The following is a 24,878-nucleotide window of genomic DNA, read 5'->3' as shown; positions in this document are numbered from 1 at the left end:
GTGGGGGAAGGTACTACTCCTTCATCTCACAGCACAACACCCTTCAGATATGGAGTCATCTCGCACCCCATCCTTCCCAAATGGTTCTTTGGCTCACTGATATGCTCAAATTTCTATTAGATACATTGTGGATTATTTCCTACCAGAAAAGAGAAACCGACCAGCCTCCCCTGCCCAATACCTCTGGAATGAGGTTCTGAAATGAAAATTCTGTTCAATCTATGGGAAACGAGGTCCCACTGAGATGGTGGGGCAAGCCCTTAGCCAACTAACTTAGATTTTAATTTGTTAGAGGGAGAAGGAATAGCTCCTTCATCTCATAGCACAACAGCCTTTGGTTTTGGAGAAGTCTTGCACCCATCATTCCCAAATAGGTCCTAGACTAGCCTGACATGCTCCAAACTGCTATTAGATGTATTGTGTGTATAATAGCTTATTTTCTCACAAAAAAGAAAAGCACATTGGTCCCTGACCAAAACCTCCAGAATGAGTTTCTTGGATGCTTTGCTGATATAAAAAGATGGATTCACTATGATGGAAGGGCAAGCCATACCCGAATGATTAATAGGTGTTCATCTGTTGAGTGGGGGGGGGAGATACTACTCCTTCATCTCATAGTACAACACCCTTTAGCTTTGGAGACATCTTGTGACTCATCTTTCCCAAATAGTTGTTAGGCTCGCCAATATGCTCAAACCACTATTAGGTACATTGTGGCTTATTTCCTCCAAGAAAAGAGAAATGCATCAGCCTCCCTGACCAATCCCTCCAGAAGGAGGATCTTTGAGTTTGGGGCTGATAGGAATTAAGGTCCCACTTGAGCTGGAGGGGCAAGTGCTTAACATTTGTTCCGATAGATGTCACTCAGATCAAAAGGAAGGTATTGCTTCTTCGTGTCACAGCACAACACCCTTCTGCTCTGGAGACATCTTGTGACTCATCATTCCCGAATAGTTCTTAGGCTTGCTGATTTGCTCAAACCACTATTAGATGCATTGCATGTATGTATAAAAGCTTATTTCTTCTCAGAAAAGAGAAGGCCATTGACTTCCCTGCCTAATATCTCCAGAATGAGGTTCTCTGATGTTCAGCTGATGGGAAAGGAGGACCTACTGTAGGTTTTAATCTGTTTCGTAGGAAAAGGAATAGCTCCTTCATCTCACAATATAGCACCCTTAAACACTGGAGGCATCTTGCTTCCTTTGTCCTGAATAATTCTTAAGTTTGCCACCATCTTCAAACTTAATATAGATTCATTGTATAATTATATAATTCTCAGGTATAATTGTTTATTTCTTCCTTGTAAAATGAAGGGTATTGGCTCCATACCAAATACTTCCAGAAAGAAGTTCTGAAATGCTCTATTGATGGGAGCCATGTAATCCCCCAGTAGCTCTTAGGCTCACTGATATCCCCAAGCCTTTATTAGATGCTTTGCATGTGTAGTTACTCATTTTCATCCAGGAAAGTGAAGTACATCGGCTCCTGTCCAACACCTTCAGAATGAGGTTCTGAGATGCAAGCTCTGCCCCGCTGATGGGAAAAGAAGACCCACTGAGATGGCGGGGCAAGCCCTTACCCAGCTAACTAATAGATGTTTATTAGTTAGAGTGGAAGGAATTGCCCCTTCATCTCCCAGCACAACACCCATCAGCTTTGGAACCTTCTTGACCCTGTCATCTCCAGAGAATACTTACGTTCCTCAATGTCCCCAGACCTGTATCAGATGCTTTGCATGTGCATTTTCTTCATTAGACCCCAGGAAAATGAAGGTTGTTGGCCCCTACCTGACACCTCCAGTATGAAGTATGCTCATCTGATGGAAAAGGAAGAGCCACTGAGAGATGGTAGGGCAAGCCCTTACCCAAATATTAGGTAAATGTTAGTCTAATATGAAGGAAGAGTTTGCTCTTGCATCTGATAGCAAAACACCATTCAACTCTGATGTCGTCTTTACTCTCACCGCCAGTTATATCTTCAAACCTGTATTATATGTCTTGGATGTGTTGTTGGCCTTTTTAAGGACATTTGTGCCTGCCCCAAATCTTCCCAAATGAGTGAGGCTCTGTGACGGAGTCTATGCTCAGTTCACGGGAAAGGACCCCCTGAGATGGCGGGGCAAGCCCTTACCCATCTATCTGATAGATAAGAATCAAATAGAATGGAATGGGATTGCTCCTTCATCTCACAACCCAACCCCCTTCAGCTCTGGAGTCCTGTTTACCTTGACATTGCTGAAAAGTTCCTTAAGCTCTTGAAGGGTCCTAGATATATATTGGATTCTTTGTGTCTGTAGTTTTACATTCTCTTCTGCTACAGGGAAAGCCTTCCACCACTGCTGAAAACCTTCAGAATGAGGCTTGGATATGGAAGATATGCTCAGCTGATTGAAATGGAAGATCTCCTGAGATGGCGGGGCCAGCCCTTGCCAATATATTAGATAAATCTAAATCTAATATAAGGGAAGGGGTTGCTCCTTCATCTCATAACTCCACAGTCTTCTGCGCTGGAGTCATCTGTCCCCTTTCATCATCAAAAGGTTTCCAACTCGTCGGATTTTTTAAACGTGTTTTATATATATTCTGTATGCAATTTCTGTATGCATTTATCCCTGGAGCCCTGAAGGGCACACGCTCCGCCTTAAAGCTGTAGAATGTGGCTTTCAGATGCACAGTCTCCTTTGTTGATGGGAAGGGAAGACCCAATGAGATGGCCAGCGATGGTCTTAACCATTCTAGCTGGTCAGTATTACTGATAGAAAGGGAAGGGTTACTCTTTCATTTTATTGTAGGACAGCCTTCTACTTTAGACATGTATTGACTCTCTCCTTCCCAAATGTTTCCTTAGGATTGGTGAGGTCCCCAAATCTATGTTAGATGCTTTGTATGTACAGATCCTTATTTCATTCCAGAAAGAGAAAAGACCCTTGCCCAGCGCCTACAGAATGATGTTCTTGTTTTCAGGGTTTGCTCTGCTTATAGGAAGATCCACTCACTTGATAGGGCATAGAGTTTCCTTTCCAACTGAGAAATGGTGCTGAGACCAAAAGAGAGTTTTTAATTTCATTTCACAGCCCAACACCCTTCAGATCAGTACTTATTCTTTCCCTACCATCATTAAAACCTTCCTTAGGTTCACCAAGAACCCAAAATATGGATTAGATGCCATCTTTATGCAGTTCTCCCTTTGAAAGAGCGTCCTCTCCTGCCCAAAACCTCCAGAATGGGCTTCTGAGACTGAAACTGTACTCATTTGATGAGGAAAGCCCTTATCCATCTACCTTATTTTGTTGTTGTTGTTCAATCATGTCCAACTCTATATAATCCCATAGACTTGTACATGGGTGTTTATTGGGCAAAGATACGAGAGTGGTTTGCCATTTCCTTCTCCAGTGTTGTCTGCATTTTTGTACATGAGGAACTGAGGTAAATAGGGATTAAGTGACTGGCACAGGTCATGTAGCAAGGAAATGTTTGATACCAGATTTTAACTGAGATCTTCCTGACTCCAGACCCAATACTCTGTGCACTGCACCACATTGCTGCCGCTTCGTCTCTCTGATGGGTGTTATTTAAGCAGAAAGGAAGAAACTGCTCCTTTATCTCACAGCACAATACCCTTCAACTTTGGACTGTCATCCCCAAATAGTCCTTAGATTTGCCGATCCCTTAAACCTGTATTAGATGTCCAATGTTACTCCTTATTTTTCTCTGGAAGAGTAAGAGACATTTTCCCCCGCCCAATTCCTTTAGAATGAAGATCTGAGTTGCAGTGGCTGATGGGAAAAGAAGACCCACTGAGATGGCGGGGCTAGCCCTTGCCCTTCTGCCTTAGAGATGCTACTAAGACAGAAAGTAAGGGTTTGCTCCATCATTTCACAGCACAGCACCCTTCAGCTTTGGAGGCATCATCTGCAAGTAGTCCTTAGGCTCGCCATCATCTAACATGTATTAGATGCCTCATATGTTCAGTTTCCTGTTTCTCCTTTGAACTGGGTAAGATAACTCCCCCTCCACAATTCCTCCAAAATAAGACTGTGATAGTCAAGTTCTATTGAACTGATGGGAAATAAAGAAACATGGAGAAGGCAAGCCAAGCCAAGCCCCTGCCATTTTTACTCAGCCATAAAGAAAGGGAGTTCTCCTTCATCTCACAGCACAACACCCTTCAGCTCTAGAAGCATCTTCACTTTGGCATCCCTGGACGTTTCCTTAATCTCTCTGAGACTCTTTAATATGCCTTATTTGTGCAGTTCCCAATTTTCCTCCTTGAATAGAGAAAGGCTCCCGTCTCTGCTAAAATCCTCCTGAATGTGGCTCTGAGGTTCAACCTGTACTCAACTGATGGGAAACAAAGACACTTGGTAATGGAGGGGCAGCCTCTTTTCTTATTATTGTACTCAGTCATTAATAAAGATCTTCCTTTTTGACTTCATATGTAAGGCTGTTCAGCACTGGAGCCATCTTCTTGCTCACATCCCCTGGCGTTCTTTAGGCCTACCTGGGCCCCCAAATATTTTTGGTGCCATATGTGTGCCATTGCTTATTTCAGCTTATTGTAGGGAAAAGATATCAATCCTTCTTACTCCATTTCAGGGAAAGGCTCTTAGATTCACACTGTGCTCATCTCTTGGGAAAAGAAAACACTGGGAAGATGGTAGGTTGAGCCTTTTTCTTAGTAGATGAGTTATCTTAATGCTAATCAAGGGTTTACTTTATCTTCAGGCACAAGGCATTTCCACAGATGGGCCATCATTTCCCCAGGGTCTTCCAAAGTTTCCTTGGGCTTACAAGGGCCCTATGATATCTGTGTTGTTCTTTATTTCCATATGGGACAGGGAAGGGCAGTAACCTCTTCTTGGTGTCACCAAAAGCAAGCTCTTAGATTCTGCCCTGCTCAGCTGATGGCAAAAATGAGATGGCGGGGCAAGCCCTTTTTTTGTCAGTGAGTTATCTTAGCTACAAATGAAGGGCTTGCTTCTTTATCTTAAAACACAATGCTCTTCATCTTTGGGGCCATCTAATCCCAGATGTCCATGAAATTTATCCCAGGGTCACCAAAGCCCCAAATATGTATTAAAGATCGTGTAGGTATGTTTCCCTTTTTAAGCCTGGACTAGGGAAGGGCACCAGGCCTACAGAAGGAAACTTTTAGATTCCTCCTATCCTTACTTGATAGGGAAAATAATTTAAGAGTCCAGGAGATGGTGGTGGGCCAAACCCTTTTGTAATATCTGAGTGATGTTACTCAGATACTAAGGAAGGGCTTACTTCATCTCAAAGCAAAAAGTCTTTCAGCTTTGGGGCCATCCTACCCTTGATGTGCCCAGCATTTTTCTCAGGCTTCATAAGGCCACCAGATATGTTTTGGATGCCAGTTTCAGTTCAGTGTTTAGTTGCCTATTTGTACGTAGGACATAGATGGATGCTAGTCTTTCCTCTACTATTCCAGGAGAGGTTCTCAGATTGTGGCTGTGTTCATCTCTCAAGGAAAAAGATAGAGATAGTGGCTTGAGCCCTTTTATTTATAGTTGATTGATAATACTCAGCTGCTGGTCATGAGTTTGCTTCTTGGTCTCAAAGCACAATGTACTTTAGCATCAGTCCCTCTTGTCCCTGATACCTTAGATTTTCCTTAGGTTCAGCAAGGATTCCATCTTTGAGATGCCATGTATGTGCAGATCCCTATTTCTGCCTGTGACAGAGAAGGGTATCAGGCCTTTTCTGCCATTTCCAGGAGAGACTTAGTTATTGCTGGGATACTTCACTTCTGAGAAAACACTGGGTGATGGCCCTTTATTCAATAGCTGAGTGGTCTTAAAACTGCTAAGTTTGCTGCTTTATCTCAAAACACAAAACCCTTCAGCATGAGAGTCATCATGTTACTGGGGTCCCTAGGACTTTCCTCAGGCTCACCAAGGTCTCCAGATATGTATTATGTGACTTGTATATTGAAGTTCTCTATTTTGTACTGTGACAGCAGAGGGTATTAGGTCTTTCTCCTCCATTCCGTGGAGAGGTTCATTGACTCCTGCTATATTCAATTAATGGGAAAAGAAAAGAAGAAAACAATGGAGAGATAGTCAAGTCCTTTCACTAGTAATTGATTTTTATTTGTGCTAATTAAGGGCTTGCTTCTTCATCTCAGCACACAGGGCCTTTCAGCATTATAGCCATCATGTCACTGGTTTTCTCAGTGGTTTCCTCCAGCCCAGTATGGCCCCAAAATATATATATTTCTTATAGATGAAGTTCCTTATTTCTACCTGAGATATTGATGGATTCTATGACTTCCTCTACCATTCTAGAGAGATACTTATTGATTCCTGCTCAGCTTATGGAAAAGAACACATGAAGAGATGGCGGGTCAAGCCCTTTTTCTGGTAGTTGAGTCATTTTGCACAACTGCTGCTAATTAAAGGCTTGCTTCTTCATCTCAAAGCACAAGGTCCTTGTCAGCCATCTTGTCCTTGATGTACCCAGATATTTCCTCAAAGATCACCGAGTGCCTCATATGTGGACTACATTCTATATCTATGCAATTCTCTGTTTCTTCCAGAGACAGCAAAACTTGCTATGCTTTCTTCCACCATTCCAGGGAGATTGTTATTGATTCCTGCTCTGCTCTGCTCAGCTCATGGGAAAAGAACACATGGAGAGATGGCGGGTCAAGCCCTTTTTCTGGTAGTTGAGTCATTTTGCACAACTGCTGCTAATTAAAGGCTTGCTTCTTCATCTCAAAGCACAAAGTCCTTCAGCCTCGCAGCCATCTTGTCCCTCGTGTCCCCAGAAGCTTCTTCAGGATCATCAAGGCACACACCATGAATGCACAAACCCCATTTTTTACCTGGGGCTGCGAAGGGGTCTTTCGTGCCTGATAACCATAGAATGAATCTCTTAGTTTCTTGCTATGCTTAGTTGATGGGAAACAAATTCAGTGAAAGACAGGTCAAGTCCTTTTCTTAATATCTGAGTGTTGCTCCTCTGATAATAACGAATGTCTTATTTCCTTATTTAAAAGCACAAGACCCTTCATTCTTGTGATCGCCTTTGTCTCCAGTGTCTTCCAAAGTTTCCTTAGGCTAGCCAAAGCCCACAGAAATGTTTTAAATTTCAGCTATGCCAAGTTAACTTTTCCTGCCTGAGTCAGTTCAGGAAACCAGGCCTTCCTCCATCGTCCCAGGGGAAAATCTCATTGCCTCCTGCTCTGCTCAGCTGATGGGAAAAGAACATTCTAGGAAATGAATGGTCAAGCCCTTTTATTTTGATGTACAGTGGTTTTGGCACATGACTAGTGAAGGGCTTGATTCTTTATCAGCACTAGGTTCTTTGTGTACTTTTTATCATTGGAAGTTTCTAGTAGAGGTCTGTCATATACAGAAGGGACTTACCCCAGAAGGACATTCCTAGTTTTGTCACAACCACCGCTAAGTGTAAAATGAGGCTGGCCTAGATTGACTTATTTTTCATTCAGCTATCATTCTTTGACCCCATGGTTATTTCTCCTCTCAGGACTTCAATTTCCTAATCTGTAAAATGTCATTGCTGGAGTCAATCAGCTTTCAAGTCCCTTCTAGCTAACAGTGTATGATCCTTTAATCCTATGTCACTTGGCCTCTCAGAATTTCGGTTTCTTCATCAAAATCTAACAATTAGAAAGGTTGCTGGGCCCAGCAGACTCAGCCACTAGGCCTTCTGTTTCTCCCAGGAGTATCTTCTCTGCCCTGGGCTGATGCAAGCTGTGGTTGAGGTTAGTCCTGCAGGAGGTTGTCCTGACATGAAAGTGGCCAAGCTCCTTTTCTCCTTCCCTTTGGTTGTTTACATTTCCAAACAGGAATTTTGAGAAAAAATACTGAAACTTAGGTTTTTTTTTTCTTATGCTATAGTTCTCCCTTTAGTAAGTAGGAAGGTACTAAGTACAATATAGATTAGTCATACACCTTGATAAGACTTGAAACCGAATAATCACAACATAACTATTATAAGGATTATGGAAAGTGGATACTTAAAAGAAAGTGACTAAAATGCACTTTGAACCAGAGATTTCTCTTGTCACGTTTTTACTCCAAGAAAGTCACTTACAAAAAGAAATGTCTCATGTTTACCAGAATATTTATCACAGCACTTTTTTGTGACATTAAAGGACTAGAAACTATGGAAACTAAAAACTCAAATCATTTGAGAAATGGATAAACAAATTGTAGTACTCATACCTAATGGAATATTAGTGTGCTGTTAGAATCAACAAACATGATGAATACGGAGAAACATAACAGGGGTTATCTGAACTGGTGCCAATTGAGGTATGCAGAACCAGTAAAACATTCAACACAATGGCATAAATATATGTAACAACAACATCAAAACCATAAAAAATGGATGCTTCAAAATTGTAATGAACATACTTGACCTGAAAAAAAACATGAAAAAGTACCACTCCTTTCTGCTATTTTCTTTTGCAGGTGGTGAAGAATACTGTATATAACATTAGATTTTATGATATATTGATTAGTTTTATGGAACTTTTCTTCTCTTCCTCTTTTGTTTTTTTATTTTAAGGGATGGTTCTCTGGGAAGAATTGTAGGAAGTATCTAGTTAGAGATATAACTGACATAAAAAGTCATCAATAACAATTTATATATTTAAAAATATATAACTACTCCGTTAACCAGTGATCTGTGATAAAGGGATACAGCTTCTCTGGAACTTTCTATGAAGCTCACCATTTGGTCAGTTTGGGGAAAGAGTAATGGACCCTCTACTCCTCCAAGGAGAAGAGGGAAGGATTCTCACTAAGCTCAGCAGACAAGAAAAGAAGAGGGCCCCAGATAGTGAGTCAGTCCCTTTTATTTATCTACTGAGTGATGAGATTTTCTTACTCAGTGGCCAATAAAGGGCTAGCTTCATCATCTCTAGTCATATGGCAAGTAAGTGTTGAGTCAACTGTGTCCTTGGAGTTCTCAGAGGTTTTCAGCAGAGCATCCATGCATGATACCTAGAATGGTATCAAAAGAGCCAATTCCCATGCACCTTCCAAAATCTTCCTACATGTAAAATGAGGAATTGGACTCAGTGGCATCTGAGAGCCTTCTAGCTCTTAATCTCACCCTCTTCTCCTGAGTTACTTTTTTTCTTGCTTCTTCAATTTACTTGTTTATAAAATATTGAGATTTGGCTTGATGCCCTCTCTAGTTCCTTCCAGCTCTATATTTATGGTGTTAAATAATTTTCCCTTTCTGGACATCAGTTTCTACCTTGGTGAAATGAGGGAATTGTAAGCAATTTGCTCTCAGGACCCTTCCCACAAATGATCTATGATCTGATGTTCTCCTTAAATTGTGTTCCTCCATAAGCAGTTTTTTTAACCACCTTAGAAAAAATGCTAAGTTCTATACTTGTCTGTTGGTGTGTTCACAGGGTAGGCTCATGATTCCCTTCTATGATGCTATTGTAGTTTTCTCAGTCCCTTGTTGTTCTTGTTAGTAGCTCTTGTGGGGGTTTTAAGCTTTGGTATTCATCTATCTCCTCATCTCAGCACCATTTCTGCCTTGACATATATGTTCTGCTTCCTTTCTTTTGTATTCCCAACTTCCTTCTTCAGCTCTGAAATTTCTTCTTTATCTGTAACTCCAGTTGGCTTCCTCCTCTTTTCCCCCATCTATCAACATGTGGCTTTCTTCATATTTCCCGAATTGTCCAAATCACCTTCATAAGTCCTTCTTCAGCTCAGAGCCCTAAATTCTCTGCTTTTGTCTTGTTTTGTTCCAAGTAGTCACATGTAATTGAAATACCTGCCTCCTTCCTTAAAGGAAAATTCAAAAGTAAACTAACAATCCTCCTCCCCCTCCAGCTGTGAAAGCAAGCTCTGAAATTTTCCTAGAGAATTTTGAATGTGTCTTTTGTGCTTCTTAGACAAAATTTATTTTATCTACACATGCATAAAATACAAAAGATTACAAAGGCAACCAAGGTTAGTGAAAATAAAGATGAAGTTTTTTTTCCCCTATCCAAGTTCACAGATGCTTTGAAATCTCTCTATGGATGCCTTGTTAGGAACTGGGTTAAGATTTAGGGGATATGTGAACTTGGATAGGAATTTTCCTTTTTTCCCCTCTCAATTTATTTATTTATTTTTAGTTTTCAACATTCACTTCCATAAGTTTTAAATTTTCTCCCCCTTCTCCTCTCTTCCTCTCCAAGACAGCATGCGATCTGATATAGGCTGTACACATACATTCCTGTTAAATACATTTTCACATTAGTCAGGTTGCATAGAAGAATTATAAAAAATGGGAGAAACCAAGAGAAAGAAAAAACAAAACAAAAAAGAAAATAGTCTGATTCACTCTGCATTCTGACTCCATAATTCTTTCTCTAGATGTGGATAGCATTTGCCATCAGGAATTCTATAGAATTGTTTTAGGTTCTTGCATTGCTGAGAAGGGTTAGGTCTATCAAAATCAGTCATTGCACATTGTGGCTGTTACTGTGTAGAATGTACCTCTTTAGAGATAATATATACACAGAACATTCATTTCTGAACATACCGTACATAGTCTTCCTACTAGACTGTCAGCTCCTCAAGGGAGACTGTATTTTTCATTGTGTTGTCCCTAGCATCTGACATAATAGGAACTACCATTTAGTATAAATCAATCTGTAAACATTTATTAAGTGCTAGGAATAAAAAAAAGGCAAAAGGCAGTCCATGCCCTCAAGGAGCTTATAGTCTAATGGAGAAGACCCCACACGCATACACGCACACGGGAAGGCACTAGAATTAAGAGGAGATGGGAAAGGCTGCCTGTAGAAGATGGGATTTTAGTTAAGACTTAGAGGAAACCATTTACAAGGCACTGAATAAACATTTGTTGACTTAAATTGAATGATAACTGAAATTCCTGATCTTACCCATAGTTTCTTATCTCAACTCTCCAAATCTGTGAGACCCTACAGCCACTGGCAATTGTCCTTTCATTCTTCTGTAGATACTTTTTTTTTCTAATTTGTTGTGTTAACTTAGTGCTTTTGTATGTGTTCTTAGAAAATATAACATTCAATATCAGCTTCAATTAGGATTTTGAGGTCATATCACCGAGGAGGGCCAAGACATGTAGTAATAATGTTGCCATGGTTCCTAGAACTTTACCCTTTCCTTGACATTTCCACATTCACCTAAAAAGTATCTCAAACGAAAGTATTTCATTACTCCTCTTTGCCCATATCTGTGACTTCTGCAACCAGCAGCTAAGGCTTAAGAAAAAGGAGCACTTCTGAGAGCTGGTTTTACCATTTGTTTTAATCCTTCTTTGTTGCCTCTCCCAGTGAGGTACCCAGACAGTCTTCCCTGGGTAGCTTTGTGCATTAAGGTTTTTTTGAAAATAGGCAAGGAACATGTTGTTATGAAATGGCTTCTTGAACTGGAGTCTCAAATGGTGGCCTCCAGAGGATAAGGAGGAATAACTAATAGGCAAGAGCCACATTGAGCCAGGGCTGTGTCCCAGTATGCCCCTTTTTTACCCAAGCCAAGTAGTCATTTAACCATGCCCTTGATAAGACCATGACTTATCATCATCATTGCTTGTACATGGATACTATGGCATTTGGGGCCTTCTTTTTTCTACCCTGAAGCCTGTGTGATAGAGCCACCATAAGTTAGGATGTCTAGTCAGACTAGAATTTTGGACTAGTAGTCAACAAGATCTTTATCTCTGCCCAATAATAGTAACTGCTGTCTTTTTCCAGATGGTAATCTTCTAAATAGGCCAATGTTTGGTGATGAATTAATGTGGACTTACTTAGTCAAAGACATCTCCAGGTGGGAGAAGCTCAAGCCCTATACTGTATGCTCTCATTTAACAACCTAAGCCTCCCTCTTCTAGAGGTGGTTCCACATTTTTTCTGTCAGATCCCAGGATTCCAATCTCAAAATGACTGTCATCCCATCATTCAAAAAATAAACAAGGAAGGGGAGTGTTTGATTTTGTTCTTAGTTTAACCAGCATGTTAGGCCTTCCATTTTCCTATCTGAAATGTGATCATTGTAACTCAAATTTTATGGATTCCTTAGATAAAATATTCAATATATCTCAAAAAGAAATTATAAAGTTTAAAAGGCAATAGCCTTGATGACAAGAAATAAAGATTTTAAAGAAAGATTTGTCTCTTGAGAAATTAGACTTTTTTCCTCTGAAAGAAGGGCATGATCACCAAATAATAAACAACTTTATCTTCTTTTTTGTTTTTAAGTCCTGCCAAGTTCTTTCTTTGTACCTGTACTAGGGACTGAATCAGGAAATGTTAGAGGCTCAGTAGTGCATTTCTTCATCTACTTGAATCAAGTATTCAGTGAGAGCCTCCTAAGTACAGAGCATAGTGCTCGATGTTCAGCAAGTGCTCCTCCATCCCGCCATCTTGAGCCGTGCCCCAGACTGTCTGTATGCTTTTTGTGTCTCTTACACACACATGTTCTTCAGGACTGTCACTTGACTCTCCAGGGGATGCGGGGAGGAGCAGGAAAGTATACACAGTTCCCCAAGGACCTCTGTGCATGCAAGAGCAAAGTGGCTGTGTCTGCTCAAGGAGGTAGCCTTCCCTCCCTGCTCGCTTGGGAGAGCTGGAGGCAGAATGTTTCAGAATAAGCTTCAGACGGGGAGATGCATGTTCAGGGTCCCTGCATTTGCCTGGCATCGCTTTGGGACCAGGGTGCTCTTAAGTGCTTCACTTTACTCTTCCCACTCCTTGGTTAATCTGCAGATCAAATGATTGGATTCAACACATTTTTGGATGGGAAAAGAAAGAAAAATAATGTTGTTTTCCCATATAGCATGAGCATCTATCCATGGCAAAGCACTTACTTAGAGCAACAGTGATGGGAAAGAGCCAGAAGACTAAAAATCTATCTCTATCTCTGCCTGTTAATGAACAAACAAATGGGAACCATTTATGTGCCACGTGCCATTCCTAGGAAATGAAACAAAAAGAAAAGTAGGAACCATGCCCACCTCAAGGTGCTGATGTTCTTTTTTTTGACTTTTTGGAGGGGGAAAGGCAGGGCAATTGGGGTTAAGTGACTTGCCCAAGGTCACCTGGCTAGTTTCTGTGTTAAGTGTCTTGAGGTTGGATTTGAACTCAAGTCCTCCTGACTTCAGGGCTGGTGCTCTATTCCCTGCGCCACCTAGCCGCCCCAATGTGCTGATATTTTAGTAGGTGAGACAACATATACATATACATAATGAATACATATAACAGGAATACCTTTCCCTACTAAGCTCTTTCCTCTTCCAAACTTCCTTAATACTGTATACTTCAGTGTCTTCCTAAACCCTCTCTCTCCCTCTCTATATCTAATCACCTGCCCCACTTTGCCATTTCTTCCTCTATAACATGATAAACATATGTCTCCATCTCTCTACTTCTGCAACTACCACCTTATTTCATGCCTTCATCACGTCTTGTCTGAACTACTGCAGTGACCTCCTAGTTGGCTTCCTTGTCTCTTCCCAGTTTCAGCCATTTTCCATGTAAATGACAAAGTGATTTTCAGAATTTCCTTTTGTACTCATGGTTTGTCTCTTAGATTATTTGAAGGGATATCTGTTCCCCTAAATTTTTATCTGAAGTCCTAAAAATTAAAAGCTGGGAAATGGACCTGACCAATACCTTACTTTTGGTTCTTATTTCTTTAGAGGTGATTTTCCCCTCAAAATATCTCTGGACCCACTAAATACATAGAATCATGATGAATGTCAATGGTATCAATGTCTGATAGCATCCACTTCTGTCTTCTGGGATTATAAAGCACCCAGTTATTTTCTCTAAAGATTTAAAGAGGCAGAGCTGTTGGGAATTTTTTCTGGGTTGGAGAGAAGGGAAAATTAAACTGTGAAGAGGAATATTATGTAGAAAGTCACCTTTTATTGAATGTCTAGATCGAGGGTGGGGAATCTGCAGCTTTGAGGCCACATATGGCCCTCTAGGTCCTCAAGTGCGGCTCTTTGAATCCAAACTTCACAGAACGAATCCCTTTAGTAAAAGGATTTGTTCTGTAAAACTTGGACCCAGTCAAGGACCTAGAGGACCACATGTGGCCTCAAAGCTACATGTTCCCCACCCCTGTTTGAAGTCAAATGGTCTTCCATCTTACTAAATAATTTCGCTCCAAAGACAGACTCCGAATGTGGAGCCCTGATAGTGTTGTCATTATTACTGTATCATGGAATGTTTCTGAATGTGTTCTTGGGCTCCAAGCTTGCCCTTCATTTAGGGCTCACACAATCTCAGTGACAAATCTCATCAGAACAGTTTGTATCCTGGCAGTAGTCATACTATCCTAGGTCCAGAGCTAGAAGGAACCTCAAAGTCCCTCTACTTAACACCTGCATTTTATTGATGAAGAAACTGAGGCCCAGGAGAAGAGTAAGGGATTGGTCTAAGGTTAGTGAGGTCACTAGTATTTATTGAGCCCCTTCGGTGTACCAGTTACTTTGCTGAGAGTGGGACATACAAAGACAGTCCCGGCCCACAAAGAGCTCAAAAGGCAAAAAGTAGCAGAACCAAGATTGAAGTTGGGTCCTCGGGCTCTAAATCTTGACCCCTTTCTCCTGGATTGGGCTGCAGCCTTCTTCATCAGATGTGCATTGTGGTCATCAGGGGCAAAGGCTTTAAGAATCTCTTAAAGGGGCATACTTTTACTTGACTGGAATTCATTAAGTTACCCTGAGCATTGAATTGCATGTTCTGTCCCAGCTTTGACATTTTCCCCACATGTGCTTCTAGAGAATGTGTGGGTATTTCTCTATTTGTATGGAATAGTATTGCTTTCAGTTGTGAAAAGTTCCCATTATCAAGTAGGGAGACAGCTGGTTGATGGTCAGTGATACATCACTTGAAATTTTCTTGTTATCACAAAATTGTTTGTCTTATTTTTCTTTTCCAGTTTACTATTTGTTTAATGTTTATATCACTAGTGTTTCATTTCTAAAGGTACAAGGCAGCACAGGACCACCTGCAGCACAATGAATGCTAAATGATTTTAGATGAATGTCTAACCACGTGTGTGTCGTTTATGTTTTCACAGGAACATTTCACCCCTGAATGCAAGTTCAAAGAGTCGGTATTTGAAAATTATTATGTGACGTATTCATCAATGATATATAGACAGCAGCAGTCGGGCAGAGGATGGTATTTGGGGCTTAACAAAGAAGGAGAAATAATGAAAGGAAACCATGTGAAGAAAAACAAGCCGGCAGCACACTTCCTTCCCAAACCACTGAAAGGTAAATCTTGTCTTCCAGAAGCTCAGGATTTACATCACATTTGCAAAACCTACAGTACTTTCATTAATAATAAATTCCATTTTTGAAAGTAAAACACATTGTTCCCATGCTAGGCCATTTCCTGAAAATGTCAATGTCATTGTATAACACTTGAAACCATGAAGGTAATCGTGGGCACATCTGCACACCTACTCTTAGCACACACTTCATGCTTCCAACCATGGCCATGCATCCCTTTCTAGGAGTTACTTAGGCAACATATGGACCAAAGCAAGGCCTCAAAGCAGCTGGAACAAATGGCACTAATTCCAATCTTTTTGCTTAAATATGCTCCATATCCTTTACTAAAGAAGGCAGAGGAAGGGATACTACAGTGATTTTTTCTTCTAAATTTCATTATTTTAACTTTAAGGCAACACAGATGATAGTTTGTTATCCTGAAGTGTCACTGATATACAACCCCTCATTCCTTAATGCAATTGTATAAATAGGGGTCCAGTTGTTTTAATTGTTGATTCTGTGACATTTACTGTCAGTGTCTTTTGCATTGACTGTTATATCAAAAAAATCCACCAAGAGATTCACATAAATGGCATCTGGATTGGCTTTGCGCAGTTTTAGGTTGATTGATTTTTAAGATCAATTGTTACTTCATGTCAATCATCAGGAACAGTTTGTCTGTTTCTGGTTAATTTTTTTGTTTTTTGTTAATTTAGTGACCTATGAACACAAAAAGTATGCTTTTGAGATTTCAGAGACTTGTATTAACTCCCTAAGGAATTTTAGTGCTTTGGGGAAAAACCACTGACTTTGGTGTCTAGAGATCTGGGTTCCAAGCCTGCCTCTATCATTATAATTTTTGTGACCTTGGCAAGTCTCACAGATCTCTCTTACTGCACTGTCCTCCACTGTGAAATGACAGTGCTGGATTAAATGACCTTTAAGGTCCATTCTAGCTCTAAATATGTGGTTCTCAGTATTCATATGAATTTGTGATTAACTATTTTTAAATGTTGTAGTATGCCAAGCCTCACTGACAGAGCCCTTTACTTGAGGAGCCTTTTGATTAATATTTTGGAATAGAAGTATTGCCATTTATCTTTTGTCTATCAAAAGAAAGATGTAGGTTGAAGAGATTAGCCAAAATTCCTTAGCAAAGAACATAATGGTGTCTGAGAAAATCAAATCTAAGGACCTCCTCTCCAAATCTTCTGTGTCTTCTACTAAGGTTGATTTTTCCCAGCATGAGCTACTACCTACTCCAAAGCACTTGGTTTGAAGCCCTTGTGGACATTCCAGATAAGCCCAGGAGGTAGTTACCAGGGAGGGGAGGGAGGAATCTGAGGCCTGCCCCTCCCTATGCTCAGACCTCACCTGCTGTCTCTTTGTGCTTTTCAGTGGCTATGTACAAAGAACCATCCCTTCACGATCTCACAGAATTCTCCAGATCTGGAAGTGGCACGCCCACCAAAAGCCGCAGTGTCTCCGGAGTGTTAAATGGAGGTGGCAAATCCATGAGTCCTAATGAATCAACGTAGCCAGGTTAAGGCAAGTCCAAGTGCTCTATACTGGAACCTTACCTCCGGATGCAGTTGAATTCTTAATGGCGGTCTTTCATCCAAATGGCCAATTTTAGAATAAAAACCACCAATATGCATAGGTTCCCCCCCCTTCCTTTTTATCAGCCACTATATTTACTGACTAGCAGTGGATATAGCTAGGTAATGTAGATGATATGCTCATGCATGTCACAAGGCCCAGGTTAGCCAACAAAACCCAATCTTTTGGGGAAGAAAAAATTGGACAATCCATATCCCAATCCCCATTTTCCACAGCCTCTTATCCTGTCCCCTACCCCTGGGGTTACCTATGCTTGGTGGAAAACCAAATCAAACCAAACCAAACCAAACTATACCATACCACACTTAACAGCACACACTGCTGATAGGAATTTGCTTTGTAACCAAGGGGGAAAAAAAGACCATTTTTATTCAAGGGGAATCTCAAAAATTTCCACTTTTATTGGGTCAAACTAATCAATCCAACCATGAATCAGTTCTCTTGTCTTTTTCTTTGCTTACTGTTTTTCTATCTAAGCTTGATCCAACTCTTGCTTTCATTTAGAATAGCGCAATCTTTTTTTTTTTTCATTTCCAAATTCAAATGGTTCTCTTGCTCTGCGTCTTTCAAATCAAACTCTACTTCAGGGTTGGAACTGAGTCGGCATCTCAGGCTTAAGTTTTCCGTGGTGATTTTGACACATGATGATCAATACATTTTTATAGGTTTGTTTAGCCCCATGGTCAAGTTTTTGTGTTGACCCTCATGTGTAGAAATCTCGTCACCCCCTGGTCAGTGGAAGATAACATTAAGGTTAACAGCAATCCGCCAGTGTAGACATATGTAAACATGTGCAAAACAATTATCGTGGCTTCTATTCTAAAGACAGAAACTGTGGAATGAAGTGATGTCATTTAGTGTGTTGTCGTGGTGTTGTTTAGTTTTTCTTTTGGTGAGAACTATCTCACTCGTAGAAGTCCTCCTGTCAATGTACTGGACCTATGAATATCGTGTCTATGGACAGATTAGCTCTCAAACGAATATACTTATACTGCTACTGGAAAAGTGTTGCCATTTAGTCAGATGTCCATTTAGCTCACCCTATCTGTTGCATGGGAGAAAGTGGGAGTCTTGGCATCGAGTTGCATGACGTGTCTGATTTCTGTGTATTAATCCTTGTTGAATCTTGTGCTCCCGAACTGGGCGGAGCATTTCTAGACAGCCAACTGTCTGTCTTGTACAAAAGAGGCATGTGTTATCCCTTATAAATATATATGTATATTTATACACATGCTCTGAATAAACTGTTTCTATTAAGATGTCCTTTTCTAAACAACTAGTTAATTGAGCAAATTCTCTATTTGGATTCTAGGTTGGAGACTAGTCTGTAATCACATTCGGAGTTTTAGTCATGCAAGGCAAGGGAGAAAGAAACCATTCCCTCCCCCCTTTTTGGAACAGCTTCTGCTGTAAGAAGGGAAGATGGTGAATAACTAGAGAGGTGGGATGGAGATGTAGGCAAGCTTTTCAGGGCTCCACAAAGGCCCAAGCAGCGTGCCCATGCAGGCACATTTGGGAGGGGGCCGATTCAATCTCAGCGCCTTCTGGCCTGTGGTTGCCCTCTTACCCACTTAGCTCACTTTGTAGGTTTGCCGGCTGGCTAACCTGCTCAATCATCGCCCCAGAGCTCTTGGTCTCCCTGAGCTTGGCTAGGGGGCATGTGTAGGGGTTCTTCAGGGCAGCCTGACAAGCTTAGACAGCTAACCTGCCCAATTACCCCAGAGCTTGAAGAAAATTTTACCTGGTATGCATCTGCAACAGTGTTCAAACCAACTGGTAGATGCACAAGCTGCTTTTGTTTCTGCCTGGGTTGAGATGGGTTGAGGGAAGTAGCCCACTTCTTCTCCCCACAAAACAGGAATTTGAAGGCCAAAGCTTCCTGGCCTCTACTAAACTGTTGCTGCCGCTCAGTCAGCAAGTGCTAGTTCTGAGGGTAGCTTAAGCATAAAGGTTTGAGTAAGCCAGGCATTGTTCTGGCTCAGTGCAAGTCTTGTAATACAGAATCCCCAGGCCAGCGCAGTGCTTCAGGAAGGATGCTTCCTCTGGAAGACCCTTCCAAAAGCAGCAGTGCTGAAGCTTGAATACTGTCTTTGTTACCAAGGTTTCCAAAACTCTGACCAACACACTGTGGGCACACGCCCTTACACAATAGTCTGCAACAGCATACTCTTCATTTGCCTTCATCATCACCATCCCGACACAGAGAACCTTCATGTGCATGGTACTGTCTTAAGCACCGTACAAAATATTAAAAACAAAAAACCCCCAAACCAAACAACAATTAAAAAAACCTCTAATTGCTTCCCTCAAGCAGCTCCAACATCTATGAAGATAACACAAATGTCCAGAATTTATGTTCTTTTTCATTCACTCCCATGGTTTCCTAGTTGGTTTTGTGCCATGTGAGAATGCACACATCATCACTAGTGAGACCTAAAAGGATGCTGCAGGATCAGAAGGGAGGAGGAGGAGGGAACACTTGGGAAGGAAGGACAGTGATTTTTTCATAACTTGCTCAGTCCAAAAGAGTTTTGTGACCACCACTCTCCCCCACACATATACACACACCCTCAGCACAGGACCATAGTTCCAACATTTGCTCTGGTGATTTTTCTAAGAAAAGGTGTTCCAAATTGAGGAAACCTTGACCCAAAGTTTCCAAACCTTTCCAAGCATCCATTCTTCAAATATTCAAATGTGAAACTTAATTAGAGTCTCTAACCATTTGTACTAGTTGTTAATGGGTATGAGAAGGGGGATGATATGTAAGGGTGTGTGGACGAGTTATTGAGTTCATGGGAACTGACTAGATCAGTTTGGTTGGATAGTCTTAGAGAACAAGAAGACTTCAGCATGAAGAAACACAAGTGGTCAAAAAGCATTTCCATTCCCATTTTAAATGAATAAATTCCAGGTCTTCTTGCCTTCAAAGATCCATATTACTAGAGTTTAGTCAAGAGAAAACCTTTCCCACATCCCTACCATTTTGCTTCTGTAATTGTAAATTTTATTTACAGAAACAAGTGGCTCACTGAGGAGATGCCTGGACATTTGCATCTAAAATACGTAAACATTTTTACAATCCAGTTTTCTGCATTAATGACCATAATTCCATACACAAAGAGCAAGGTCTCATGGTCTGTCTTGCCTAGCTTCACTCTACTAGAAAGAAACATCTGGTTGCCATACTGGACTCTTGTCCAAAGCCCACAGTGTGCCCCCCACCCAATATGGGCTCCCTCTGAGTTACGCTGGGAACTCTCTAGCCCATGCTGTATTAACAAGAGATGTTTCTAAGTGCTGACTGCCCCCTGGCATTGATGAAGATAATCCCAACCCTGCTGAAGTAGTGTTTTGGTGTTAAATATTTCATTATCTATCCCAACTGGTCTTTTTTCCTAATGTGTTATTGCTTTGTAGAACTTTGTTCAAATCTGTAAAAATAATGTGGAAATGATAACCTGATAAATGTATGTCTTGCTATATGGTGTTGGTTTCTTTAGGACAAAATGAATCAGCTCCTATGCTGACTTCAAAGGAATGCTTAATGTTCTTGATTTTTCTTGTCTCCTATATTCTAATAAAGCATCCAGAAGAGTACATTATATTGTTATGGATTATTCTGACTTCTCTTTTGAGTGTGTTTTGAGGATGTTTGTAATACTTGTGTTCTGTCATGGTGCAGTAAGGTTCTCAACAACATACAACCTAGACCCGGTTTTCAATCTCTGGCATCAAAACCAATTCACCAAATTCCAATCTGATTTCTCTTCTTGCACCCTAGCTGAAATAGACAAATCCTCCACACTCACAAAGTCCCACCATTCCCCCACTCCCCCACCCTCAGGGCTCAGGGGATGCTCAAGATCTTTGGGAATGCTGCAAAATATTTGGCCAGAGGACCAGCCCAAAGAGAGCATTGGATGGTCAAGTAGATGAAAGAGCTCCCTGACCTGTGAAAATGCCCTTCTCTCTATGGTAATCCTGTACTCTAAGGTGCCCAGTATTGAAAAAGGGCAACTGCATGTGCCCATGCCATGTCTATTTGGTGATGTAAATAGCTGTGTGTACTCTTGTAAGAACTTGTTTTCAATTCTGTAATGTTATCAAATACAGTAAGAAAAAAATGCATCCAGGCTAGTAAAAAGCTCAACTGTTGTTGGTTAATGGCCTGGCCTGTTGGCTCTGAGTGTATGACTTTCTAACTGTCTGTGTTGCATAGTGAGTAACAGCAGCCTGAATAAAGCATTAATTCAAAGGCATTCGTTGTGTGACTGAGTCAATGCTGTAAATACACACACACACACAGTCTGCATTAACAACAGGAAACTTTTCTCTTTCTTAGCATGATGAATAAAGTACAAATACATTTGCAAAGCCCTCTTCATTCAGTCCTACATCTCCTGCTTAGCAGAAATGCCTGGCATAGAGCCCTGTGTACAAAACAGACAATTAATTACCTTAGGGGTTATTGGCTTCTTTTACTTACCACTGTGCCATGCATCTTTCTTTCCAGGCACTGGGCTACCCTCTCAGCTTCACCAAAGGCTACATTTCCTGAGTCTTGGGAACATTCCTCCATCCCTTTCACATTTGAGCGTCTCTCCTTTGGGCAGGGAAGAATGGTCCCTCCCCCTCAGAGTCACATTGAAGAGAACTAGACCCTCCAGTCAGCTGTCCGTAACTGGCAATGGTGCTTGGCGGATAGATGTTCACCATCCCCTCCATGTGTAAGATGCTTGAATAGAAATCTCCTGTCCTTGGTGCATCGATCCTCACAATATCCCACTACACTTAGGCAGCTGGGGCATTTCTCCAAACACCACCCTCCCCACCCCACACACACATACACCCTGCCACTATCTCTCAGAGACTGGAACTTAGACAAAGACATATGACCAACAAATGGCAGAGCCCAAATTTGAACCCAAGCCCTCTAACACTGGTAAATGACCTTATCTCTCTAACCAAACACCAGCTTATTTCATTGTAGTTGGACCCCTAAGAGACCCTACAGTGCCTAGAATTTTTGATCCAGATGCTTGAATTGTATTGTTTCTGTGCTCAGAATCTATTGCAATATAGGTATATTTCTTTACAAATCCAATATATAAGATACTCTCCACAGTGGACATCAAGCATAGGAGAAATGACTATGAGCAAATGAACATTCCCAACTTGGCTTATTAGCCTGGGACAGATTAAGATCTTATTCCCTCCCCTTAGGATTAACGGTTTCTTTTCCTCCCCTGGCCTAAATGAATCTTGCCTGGAAGCATAGATTTCTGTGTCCAGTAAATCATTATGTAGAAATGTATATGTGAACAATTAACAAGAAGAGGAACAGAGCCTGGCTTTCATCCCACAGTGGGGAGGCTGTGGGTTTCTTACTGAGCTCTTTCCTCTCCCACTATATTACCTCAGTTCAGAAAGTTGATCCTTAATAACTGAAGCCAGTGAATAAAGTGTTTTCTCAGTCCTGATTTCTTACTGTTTTCATTACTCAGACACCCTCTGTTACCAAGTCGCGTTCCTTTCCTTCTTTTCCCTCTTCTTTGGCATGTACCTCTATATCATTGGCTTTCCTGTGGAAGTGGTGCCATGAGTAGAATGCTGGACTTAGAGTAAGGAAATCCTGAGTAGAAATTCTGCTTCCAGCACTACTTAGCTGTTTGACCCATGGAAAGTAGCTTCACTTTCATGGGCCCCGGTTTTTCCTCCTACATAAAATGAATGAGGGGCTTGGACTTTGTGGTCTCTAAGGTTCCTTCTATCTCCAAATCACTGATCCTGGGATCAAGTGTGAATGATACCTGGAAACCCTGTACATATAAATCTTCATGATCCCACGCCCTGATAGTTGGGGTGCACTTAGCCCTGCTGTCACCCTCATGACCATCCAGTCCCACCCTTCCTTTTCTCATCACCACTCTAGGAAGCCTGGGTAACACAATCAACTGCCCCCTGTTCTCCAGACCATGTGTCCTGAATGCTGGAGGGCTTTAGGCCACAGGAACTCTGGACCAAACTGAGGTGGGAAGTGGGGACAGTGCAGATGGAGAATGAAGTCTGAATTCTCAGCATCTGGGAGTCTTAGGGCAGAGGAGAGGAAATGGAATGGGGTTGTTAGAATTAAGGATTAGACAGAACGGGAAGAAGATTGGTCAGTAAGTATATTTCTTGGCACCCATCTGCTAAGAAGGGAGTAGGATGTACTTAGAACTGGACCTTTTTTCCCCCTGAGGAATGAATGGAGGTAGGGATGATCTTGGACAAGGGGAGAAGTAGGAGAAAAGCAATCGTTCCACCGTGATTAAAGCAGACTTAGCTGCAGGGCCAGCTTTCAGCAAACATAGGATTGGTGGCCAGCAACTTTATAAGTGTGGCAGGGTAACTGAGTTTTTGCTCCAGGGTGCTTAATTTACAGACAAGTTGCAGAGCTTACAGTCTTCTAACCATGGAGAAATAACAGCTTAATAAGAAAAAGTAGTTCGGATAGGAAGCTACCCGATGGCATCCTGGGATGAGGCCACCTCCTCACCAGCGGTCGCCTTCTGGGGGGCAGTGGCCCAGTGCCCCACCTCCTCAGCTGAGGCATCTTTTCTTGCCCGAGGTGTAATTTGTGATGCTTTAGGTGCAGAAAGTCTTTATTCTGGCTCAGTTGGCAAAAGAAAAGCCTTCCTGACTTCCTAAGGTTTCCCTCACCTGCTGCCTAAAACTAATGAGGTTCATGCCCTTGAATTCTCCAGTTCCAGAGAAAAGGCAGAAGCCTAGGTTGGCTCACACATCAGAGTTTTCAACAGTCTTTATCTCACTTCCTCTCTGTGGGAGAAAGGCCAGAGATCTCAAAGGAGCTAGGCCAGGTTCAGGATGGGAGGGGGAGAGGGGAGGGAAGGGAGGATGAATATAACATCACAGAGGAGGAAAAGGGAGCACACTGGGGAAGCTGAATGCATTGAAGTTGAGCTTTGCCATCTCAACATCCAGCTTCATTTCTTGTGTTCTAGGTCTGACAACCACCCTCCCCCAAGCTATCTCAGGGCTTACACAGACACACAGATACAAACCTCCTGGAGAAAGTAATACATTCATTCAGCAAACAAGTAAGCAAGATTTTTCCACTCAGTACTGTACTCAGCTGGTACACTGATAAACAGTGAAACATTCTCCATCCTCAAGGGGCTTCCATTTTAATGGGGAGGAGGATAGAATGTAACATGTAAATAGGTATCAAAACACATGATCATTTGAAGAAGATAAGAGCACTAACCACAGTGGGGATCAAGAAAGGCTTCCCAAGGGGCGGCCAGGTGGCTCAGCAAGTAAGAGCACCGGCTCCAGTGTTGGGATGACCTGGAGATCGAATCCTGGGCCTAGACACTCAGCACCACACCCAGAAATAACTGGCCGTGTAACCTTGAGCAAGTTACTTAACTCCGATTGCTTAAAAAAAATTAATAAAAAATAAAGGCTTTCCATACAAGAGGGCACCTGAGTTAAGCCTTGACCTACCCTTGAATCAGCAGTACCCTTTCCCATAATTGCCTACTGCTGTTTAGTCCTGATCTCTCTCTCTCTCTCTGTCTCTCTCTCTGTCTCTCTCTCTCTCCCCCTCCCCCTCCCTTTCTCTCTTCCTTCCTCCCTCCCTCCTTTGAATCTGGGACCTTCTGGTGTGTCAGTGACATATCCCTTGTCTCCTTCCTTCCATCCTCAGAAAGCAGCACTTATCTGAAGGTTGCAGTTATCTGAGGTTAAGCCCCCCATGCCTTCCATGACCATGTTTCAGTCTATGTCACCTTGTGCCAGGTCTCCATCCTACTGACCATCCTGCCAACCTCAGACTATTGGATATGTTTGGCCATAAAGGATTTTGCATGTAATCAGGTTTCACTGAGTCAATGTAGTGCTGAGGAATCAGTGCTGGGTTTAGAATTAGAGGATCTGGATTCAAATTCTGACTAGTATCTTCTACCTATGTGA

General features: G+C 41.7%; 1 protein-coding gene across 5 annotated transcripts in view; it reads left to right on the top strand.

Annotated features, from left to right (window-relative positions):
• FGF13 (fibroblast growth factor 13) overlaps nucleotides 1–21,160 on the top strand; it is a 520,706-nt gene extending 499,546 nt beyond the window's left edge. For all 5 annotated transcript variants that reach the window (XM_069074163.1, XM_069074160.1, XM_069074159.1 and 2 more), the window contains 2 exons: nucleotides 15,080–15,278; nucleotides 16,677–21,160. In XM_069074163.1, coding sequence (XP_068930264.1) covers nucleotides 15,080–15,278; nucleotides 16,677–16,816 — 339 coding nt within the window. In that variant the 3' untranslated portion in view covers nucleotides 16,817–21,160. The remainder of the gene's footprint in view (nucleotides 1–15,079; nucleotides 15,279–16,676) is intronic.
• Nucleotides 21,161–24,878: the final 3,718 nt, after the last annotated feature.

Source organism: Petaurus breviceps, unplaced genomic scaffold, assembly GCF_028583685.1.
Source record: "Petaurus breviceps papuanus isolate PSGF00001 unplaced genomic scaffold, PetGlider_PUasm1.0 90881, whole genome shotgun sequence".
NCBI classification, from domain to species: domain Eukaryota; kingdom Metazoa; phylum Chordata; class Mammalia; order Diprotodontia; family Petauridae; genus Petaurus; species Petaurus breviceps.
The sequence above is the reverse complement of the archived record's forward strand: the minus strand, read 5'-3'. Positions and strand labels throughout refer to the sequence as shown.